General features: G+C 43.3%; 1 protein-coding gene across 3 annotated transcripts in view; it reads right to left on the bottom strand.

The window, feature by feature from the left end:
* Positions 1–326: 326 nt before the first annotated feature.
* ZNF410 (zinc finger protein 410) overlaps positions 327–9,465 on the bottom strand; it is a 28,848-nt gene continuing 19,709 nt past the window's right edge. For all 3 annotated transcript variants that reach the window (XM_068165537.1, XM_068165536.1, XM_068165535.1), the window contains 5 exons: positions 8,873–9,032; positions 7,785–7,966; positions 3,714–3,803; positions 2,475–2,600; positions 327–1,899 (listed from right to left, as the gene is read on the bottom strand). In XM_068165537.1, the coding sequence (XP_068021638.1) occupies positions 1,715–1,899; positions 2,475–2,600; positions 3,714–3,803; positions 7,785–7,966; positions 8,873–9,032 (743 nt within the window). In that variant the 3' untranslated portion in view covers positions 327–1,714. The remainder of the gene's footprint in view (positions 1,900–2,474; positions 2,601–3,713; positions 3,804–7,784; positions 7,967–8,872; positions 9,033–9,465) is intronic.

The following is a 9,465-nucleotide window of genomic DNA, read 5'->3' as shown; positions in this document are numbered from 1 at the left end:
CAAAGGCTGTTCTTTCTCCTGCATCCCCTGGGAAAGGGTATTTACATAATATTGTCACCATGCCTTGTCACACTGAAAGAGGAAGGAAAGTAAATTTCTTCCATCCTCCAAATCTGAGGTTTAAAGCCCACTGGACAGTCTCGAGCTGCACCAGGGGAAGTTTAGGCTTGAGTTGAGGAGAATGTTCTTCACAGAGAGAGTTGTTAGCCATTGGAATGGGCTGCCTAGGGAGGTGGTGGAGTCACCATCCCTGGAGGAGTTCAAGAGGGGACTGGACGTGGCACTTGGTGCCATGGTTTAGTAGTCATGAGGTCTTGGGTGACAGGTTGGACTTGATGATCTTTGAGGTCTTTTCCAACCTTATTGATTCTTTGATTCTGTGACTTGTATGATATATCTGGAGCAGTGGGACTGAAGTTATAACCAATACATTTTAAGGAGTAATTACTAAAAGTGGCTGCTGGAAAAGGCAATTTCCAAGTATGTGAAATTTAAAGGAAAACCTTAAGAAAGGGGGCACAAGGGCTTGACTCTACATTAATATGTGGTATTATGCCATATCTCTTTAAAAAATACTAAGGTGACATGGATACAGTAACAGATAAATCCAAGTCTTAATATTGGTCCATAAACAAGAATTACTAAATGGTAATGAAAGCAAAAGCATCAAACTTAGTAACTGAAACTTACTAGCACCTTTCTGCTAAACCAAGTGTTGTTCTAAAGGAGATTTGTAATCTCTTAGTGTATCTGAAATATGGTCTGGAAATAAGGAATTTCCACTTTTGCTCTGGATTTTTGCATTTCATGAAAACATTTAGTTGTTTTTAACCTTTAAATAATACTGCAGTAAAGAAGACATGTCACTGGAGCACCTCCCACCAGCCAATGAGATGGTAACCAAACCACATCAGATCATTCTGCAAGAACCTCCAAATGACATCTTTATCATCATCAGCACTACCTTATCATTCAGCTAGGGAGCAATAAACCCCCAAAGCATTCTCTTCACACCAGAGCTGTTACAGACAATAGCTCAGCAAAGCTCTGTGTTCCTCTTAATGCCAGTTTTGAAGAAAGTCTGTAGGTTAACAAAAAATTCACCTACAACATCTACATGGTAAGACTCATTTAAAAGGCTTGATACACCAGACCCATTTGGGAAGAAAAACCTGACTGGAGACAGCAGGAAAAAGAACATAGCAGTTGTAATTAAATGATATCAAGTAGTACATTTATTTCAGATAGTAAGTCAGTTTCTGACAGTGAGATGTATTAGAATATAGTCTCTGAAGGTAAAGGATGGAAGGAAGGCCTGATACTCAATGTTTGTACAGTGCCTAGTACAATGAGGTCCTGGTCCTTAACTGGGGCTTCTGGGTGCTCCAGCAAAAAAAGAAAACAACAAACCCAAAACAAAAGCAAAAACCAAACCAAACAAAAAAAAAACATAAAATCCCACACTTGAGGCCTTAGGAGAATGGACTGCATAAAGAGTTCTGAAATGGCATTCCACAACGTGGGCTAAATGACACCTAAGCAGTGGACTTCACCTTCTAAGCTCTCCAAGAGAGAAACTTGGTCCGGTAGGTCTTCTCCAACTCCAGTGTTATGAGTCATTCTCCATCTACCCACCTGCTCTGCACAGTAAAAGCAACGTTCACTCATTCCACTGCAACACAGTGAGCCTCTAGGAGGAATAATAGATCCCACTTCAGTCACCACATATAAGAGGGCGGAAAAAAGAGCAGCTGGTCTCACCCTCCTCTACTCCAATAATAGACTCAGTATCTGGCAGGTGCAGAGACTCAACACCAAGGCTGGGCTGAGAGTTCATGGAGATGAGATTCTTACTATGCACTGTAGATTCTTCCAGCAAACTGCTGCCCATCAGTGATTCTATTGTGGGGGAAAAAAAAGGGGGTAAAACAAAATTCTTATGATGCAATGATACTGCAATATAAGACACAATCCCTGCCCTGCTTCACATCACAGACTTCTTTCCTAGACACCTACTTTATCCAATCCTACACTTTGGGCATCCAGCACTCTAGTGAATTTATTCTGTATTTATTCTTTTGAACCTTAGTATGGTAGGATGTCATTCAGGATTGATCTCTTTAAATAACTCTTATTGCATAAAAAAAGAATTCCTAGACTGCTTACAAAAAGACTAAATAACCAAGGGCATAAATTCTGTGTGTAAAAAAACCCAAACAAATTAGATTCATGCTGATTTTGTGAACAACAAACCTACCTGCCCTTTGACCACAATACAGGAATACATCTTTGAATTCTATCCTAGAAAAGGAGAGGGTGAGCAACCCATCCTCATCTCCAAGAGGAACAGTCTTTTATTCCTTACTGGCTTGTGGTCTCCTATTTTCAGGACAGACATCTTCCCCTTTCTGACCACCCACCAGTTCTTTCCTGCACCTCTCCCCCACAGAGAGTATCTGTCCTTCCTTCCTTACCTGGCTGTTCTCGCTCCCTGCTGCCAGCTGCTCCAACTCGGGAGTGGTGTTTCCTCATATGCACATTCCTGCTACCACTCTGGGAAAATGTCTTCCCACAAATTTGGCACTGATGGGGCTTCACTCCTTGGATCAGAAAAGAGGGAAAATATAACTCAAGAATTAAAAAACTGGGAATAAAAGACCTCATCAACTAAGAAGCAGATAATACTGATTTGAAATAGCTGTTGACACCACTGGTGGAAAAAACAAATGAGACCTATTCCCAGTTCCTGGAGAGAAAATAAGCTCCTAGAAGAGAAATGTTTTAGGTATCAGTATTGTCAGCTGTTGGAAAACTCAATCCTGAAAAGTAACATAAAGCTTTCAAATTTGATTTATAAGAAGGAACAAGTTACTTGAAATCTCTTACTCAGCGACACGGAGATACTTGATTCATAGAGGTCCCATACCTAGAATAAAATGACCGAAAGCAAGGACACAGAAGCATGGAAGCTGTCTCCTGGCATCACACAAGAAACTGCAGCACCTGGTTTACATTTCTGAGCAGAGACAAGATGATGACTTGCCCCTATGAAAGGATAGTCTGTCATGTGCCTGGTACACCAAGTATGATGCCTGCACATTTGACCTGAACAGCATAAAAGCCAAGGACACAGAAGACATACAGAGAGCTTGGGTAGTCCTAAAAAAATTGCTGCCCCCAATAAAATCTCCTCTTCCTCAAACAGCCACATTTATCATGTGCTGATGATACTGAAGATAAATCAAAACAGAAGCTTTGAAACACCTGTGAAATACATTTCCAACTATTATAAGCACATAGTATTGAAAAATAAAGGAAGATGCTACCTAGGGCAGAAACCTGCTCACGAGGGGGTTTCAGATTTGAATGGCTTTGGTTAATATACACTGGTGCTAGGTTCTCTCTTGAACAATAAAATGGCAGCTATGAAACAGATATCCAACTTCATGACATTTTAGAAACAGGGTAAAAACCACATTTGAAAAATGTAATTTGAGTAGCAAGGTAAAATTCAGCCACAGCTGAAAAGATTGAAGGGTGCAGGCTACAGACACCACGGAGGAAACTGAGAGACACCATAACCAGAAGTCCTGTAGAAACCAGAGGATTTTTCTTAAGGAAATACATAATTTAAAAAAAAAAATAAAATCTAAATTTTGTAGTAAAAATATTTTTCTCAGAGAGGTCACAGAATCCCAGACGAAGACTCTTACCTGAGTGGACAACCAAATGTTTCCGAAGGCTGGAGTATTCGGCAAAAGAGCGACCGCATCCCTGCGCCTCACACAGAAAGGGTTTCTCCCCTATAAGGGAAACAGTGCTTAGATTTGGGGAATCACAACTTAGAATAGAATAAACCAGGTTGGAAGAGACCTTCCAAGATCATCGTGTCCAACCTATCATCCAACACCACCCAACCAACTAACCCATGCAACCAAGCACCCTATCAAGTCTCCTCCTGAGCACCTCCAGTGATGGTGACTCCACCACCTCCCTGGGCAGCCCATTCCAATGGGCAATCACTCTCTCTGTGTAAAACTTCCTCCTGACCTCCAGCCTGAACCTCCCCTGGTGCAGCCTGAGACTGTGTCCCCTTGTTCTGGTGCTGGTTGCCTGGGAGAAGAGACCAACCCCTTCCCGGCTACAACCACCCTTCAGGTAGTTGTAGAGAGCAAGGAGGTCTCCCCTGAGTCTCCTCTTCTCCAGGCTAAGCAGCCCCAGCTCCCTCAGCCTTTCCTCATAGGGCTTGTGCTCCAAGCCCCTCACCAACTTTGTTGCCCTTCTCTGGACATGCTCCAGCAAGTCAACATCCTTCCTAAACTGAGGGGCCCAGAGCTGGACACAGGACTCAAGGTGTGGCCTAACCAGTGCAGTGTACAGGGGCAGAATGACCTCCCTGTTCCTGATGCAGGCCAGGATGCCATTGGCCCTCCTGGCTGCCTGGGCACACTGCAGGCTCATGTTCAGCCTACCAACAACCAGCACCCCTAGGTCCCTCTCTGCCTGGCTGCTCTCCAGCCACTCTGACCCCAGCCTGCAGCACTGCATGGGGTTGTTGTGGCCAATGTGCAGAACCCGGCACTTGGATGTGTTCAATCTCATGCCGTTGGACTCTGCCCATCTGTCCAGCCTGTCAAGGTCTCTCTGCAGAGCCTCTCTATCCTCCAGCAGATCAACTCCTGCCCCCAGCTTGGTGTCATCAGCAAATTTACTGATGATGGACTCAGTGCCCTCATCCAGATCATCAATAAAGATGTTAAAGAGCAACTTGATCTGATTGTCCAAGTCTCTGAGAACAGCATGGATCTCTCTAACTCATTCTACCCTTAGGCCTTACAAAGTTCAACAGAAATTATGCATGTGCTTCCTAAGGCTTTTACAGCACTCTCTCCATTAGCTTTCGAGAGGAAACACTGGCAGGCTTTCTAAAACATTCTTAGATCGTGGTTCACTGAAGGGCCTGCTGTTCCTAAATAGATCTTTCAAGTATATAAATACCAAAAAAGCAATACAAAAGCACCTGGACTATGATACAGTTTCTATGTGCAATTCTTAACAACCAGCTTTCTGTTTCACACACTCTCAGGATCCTGTTTCTTCTTCTGCCTCTCCGTGCCAACACTCCCATTAACTATTCCCCTCAATATCAGATTCTATAGTTTATTTCAGATCAAGCTGAACTTGCCAAAATCCTGTGAGAGATGAGTCATTTCTGTGTGGAGGAACAATTGAGGGCACAATTTGTCCTCACTGGCTGAAATTTGTTATTTTTATACAACAATAGCTGTGGAGATGTATTTGTCTAAGTGATGATAAACTGGGAGGTGACTACAGTAATGCAGTGTTAGTATAGTGAGTCTGTTCTAAACAGCCTCCTAAGAAAGCCTTAAATAAAACCAGAGGTAACTTTTGCCTTCAACATCCCACTACAGAACTCAAGTTTAACACTTATGATATCAAGTAGTCTAGTTAAAGAGAAGCAGCAAGCCCACAGGAGATTCAACAAGCTATTTCATTGTCTAACACACAATTCTGAGTAAAGTTGGTGTTGGGTTTTTTTCCCCCCTACTGCGATTTTTGCCTCAGCTTCTTATCTACTATAACATTCAACAGATCTGAGCAAAAAGGATCAACACAGTATGTTTGGTTTGGCATTACAAAACTATACAGCAGATTCTCAAACACTCATTGCACCTTCTGGCTTGCTATAAATATTTCAAACTTTGCAAGAAGGAAGAAAAAACTACTGCTGACAAAAATAACAGCACACAGTTGCAGCTATTAGAAGCTCAAGACCCATTTACACCTGCAGTTCTGTAACACCTTGGGTTTGACTAAACTCCTAATGGCACTCTGGCAATTTTCAGTTAAGAAACTTATTTACACCCCCAGAAGCTACAATTCTGTTGGTCACAGAACACTTGCTCTGTCATGGAGGACTGTGCATGTGTCAGCTGGGCCTATTTATCTCCAGCTTGGCTGGGAGTTTTAAGTGCAAAGGAAAAACTGCTTAAACTCTAACTGCTGTTTCCACGTATTCATGATTTTTTTTCCCTGGTGTACATAATTTTAAACTACACTCCAACATCTGCCCCCAAACCTACGCTCCAACATCTGCCCCCAAAACCATGTGCTCTAGCTAGACAGCAAAGTCTTTAAAATAGCAGCTTTTTGGCGTGTGTGTCTCCAAGCCACGCACCAGACGGTGGTGTTTAAGTAAGACAGAAGGCACAAACAGCTGCTGGCAGCCCACATCATCTGTGATTGCATTTGACTAGAGGGGGCCTTGTGCTCTTGCAGTTGTCAAAGTCATTTTGACATGTTAACCAACTGTAATGCAAGGCTACATTCCAAGGTCGTCAGGGAATCTCTACCAATATTCTAAGAGGCTTGAACTGGGCTAATTGTTTAAGTGGTGTGATAACCCTGAGGCTTAGAAAAACACAAAGCAAAAAAAATACCCAACCAAAAAAACCCTCAAAACCCCTAAAAACTATTAGGATATTCACTATGAACTTTGCAAACTGTTAAACTGCTGATCATTTCAGCAGTAACTCACATGCCTCTCTCACCTTTCTAGGATAAAAACACCTAAAACGCTTCGTGCAGTTGTCAAGAGGCTGGCAGACCAGCTTCTAAAAATATTGGCAAGGCAGGATCAAATTCTCCAGAAGAGACAGCACAAACTGTGTGTGAAATACAGCAGTATGGGGGAAAAAAAATAAATCTTGTTTTATTCAATACAAAAAGCTGAGCAAGAGTTAAGAGTACAGAGGCTCCAGCATATGGTAGCACCTCAAATTAGCATCAGCACAAACAGAGCAGTTTGCATGCCAAAATGCTGTCTTTTAATTATTGCCTTTCTCTACTAGAAATTGCTGCTATATTTTTGCTACTCATTCCACTCTATTTCTTGTTTCCCTAAATTTTCCAAATGTAGTCATTCTATAAGCACTGTAGAATGGTCTGGGCTGGAAAGGACCTCTGAAGGTCATCTAGTCCAACCTCCCCTGCAGTACACAAGGGCATCCTCAACTAGACCAGGCCACCCAGAGCCCTGTCAAGCCTCACCTTGAATATCTCCAAGGATGGGGTCCCAACCACCTTCCTGGGCAACCTGTTCCAGTGTTCTACCACCCTCATAGTAAAGAGCCTGTTCCTAACATCCAATCTAAATCTGCTCTAGTTTGAAGCCATTGCCCCTTCTATCACCATAGGCCTTTGTGAAGGGTGTCTCTCCATCCTTTTTGCAGGCCCCCTTCAGGCACTGGAAAGCTGCTATTAGGTCTCCCCAGAGCCTCCTCTTCTCCAGGCTGAACAACCCCAGCACCACAGGTAACACAAACTAGCTAGATTCACCTAGATATAGTAGCATCTGTGACTCCACACTGGAGAAATATCTGAACTGTTGTGCCTTTCAGGAATTTAAAATAGCTTCTCTACCAAAAACTATTACAGCAATTGTGTTTACTAAACATTCCCTTGAGAACAGCCTCATCTCTCCTCAAGAAAAACATACAATCCTCCCTCCAAACAACTTGAGGTGGGGAGAAAACCTGCTGAGCATGGGTCTGAGCAGAGTATAGCACCAGGGTGAAGTTATACAGGACAGTAAAGGAGTCAAGCAGCAGATCAATGTGAATTGATAGAAAAGAGACATTAGTGGAGGGCAAAGCTAAACAACATAGCAGTCTGAAAAGTTTGAAGATGGAGGAGGAAATGGTTTATTCCTCAGTCAAGACCCCACCTCTGCAGACCACAAATAGGTGAGGTCTAAAACACACCAGTGTGAATTCGGAGGTGGTTCTTCAGGTTTCCAGCTGTCGTGAACTGTTTCCCACAGCCCAGTTCTGTGCACACAAAGGGTTTTTCCCCATTGTGAGTTCTCATGTGCACCTTCAGCCTCTGCAAGACGTAGAAACTTTTTCCACAGCCTTCTGCTGGGCAGGTGAAGGAGCGGTCGTTCCTAGAAAGCAACAGAGCAGCCGTTTCATCACCAGCTACCGCACTGCAGTTTCTCATGAGCACTTTATCATTATCATTAAATAAAAAGCAAATACATTAAAAACAATACTAATTGTATCACAAAAGGGAAAGGCTCAGATGAGGTGACTGAAATTTCACAGCATTCCTATGTCATCTGCACTGCTTTACTAAATCATTCCAGGTAGGGAATAGGCAAGGTAATACGATTGAAAAGGTACAAACCCTTCCAGCGGGCCACCCCGACACCTAGTTGCTTAGGACTAATTTAGGTCACTTCATCTGAGCTAGGTGTCGGGGTGGCCCACTGGATAACTTTCTACCTTTTCAATCATATTACCTTGCCTATTCCCTACTAGAATGATTTAGTAAAGCAGTGCAGACGACATAGGAATGCTGTGAAATTTCAGTCACTGGAGGATCAAAAATTGCTGTGTGTGTACATAAAACATGCAGTTACTGCTGGCCCTGTCTCAGGGCCAGGTGACAGGCTCACATCTGTCCCAGTTTTTAAGCTTCACGTCCACAATTTACCTTAGAGACTGCCAATTTCTTAGCTAACAAATCATTAATTTGTCAGAGCAAGCAACTTTGTTCAAGGATATATAAAAACATGATAGCAGCCTACAAGTTCTAATGTTCACTATAGCAGAGGTGACAGTGATGCTCCTTATTGAGTACATTCTAAGCCAAACACTACCAAGGACCTGCAAAAAATAACCTCAACCTAGGCAAAGTGCTTCAACATAAATGACCTAAAGCAAGCAACAGGCATTTCTAAGGGCAACACCAGGTTTTCACAGCTTGTCTGTACCAAAAATTAACGCTACTCCAAAGACAGAGCACCGTCCTTCAAAGCCATGACAAGAGAGAGCTTTACTCTGCTCACCGATGCGTTTTCAGGTGATACTTGAAGTGAGCTGGCCACACAAACGTCCGGTCGCAGCCCTCAACTGTGCACTTCAGCTTCCTTTCCATGCGAGACAAATGAGGAATGGGGCTAGAGTCTTTCTGCTGCCCATCTCCTGAGCAAAGATGAACATTTTCACCTGGAAGAAAAAGCCCACCAAAACTAGGTACAGATTACTATACTGTGTCATAGAATCATAGAATTGCTAGGGTTGGAAGGGATCTCAAGGATTATCTAGTTCCAACTCCACTGCCATGGGCAGGGACACCTCACACTAGATCAGGTTGCTCACAGCCACAGCCAGCCTGGCCTCAAAAACCTCCAGGGATGAGGCTTCTACTATCTCCCTGGGCAACATGTTCCAGTGTCTCATCACCCTCATGCTGAAGAACTTCTTCCTAACATCCAATATGAATCCATCCACTTCTAGTTTTGCTCCATTCCCCTTGTCCTATCACTACCCTAGTCCCTCACCAACTTTCTTGTAGCCCCCCCTCTTAAGATACTGGAAGGCCATAAGAAGGTCTCCTCAGAGCCTTTGCTTCTCCCGACTGAATGAGTCCCAACTCCCT

The sequence above is a fragment of the Melanerpes formicivorus genome, unplaced genomic scaffold (assembly GCF_026170545.1).
Source record: "Melanerpes formicivorus ecotype bairdi unplaced genomic scaffold, bMelFor1.0.p_v2 SCAF_90, whole genome shotgun sequence".
Lineage (NCBI taxonomy): Eukaryota > Metazoa > Chordata > Aves > Piciformes > Picidae > Melanerpes > Melanerpes formicivorus.
This window is presented reverse-complemented; position numbering and strand designations above follow the sequence as displayed.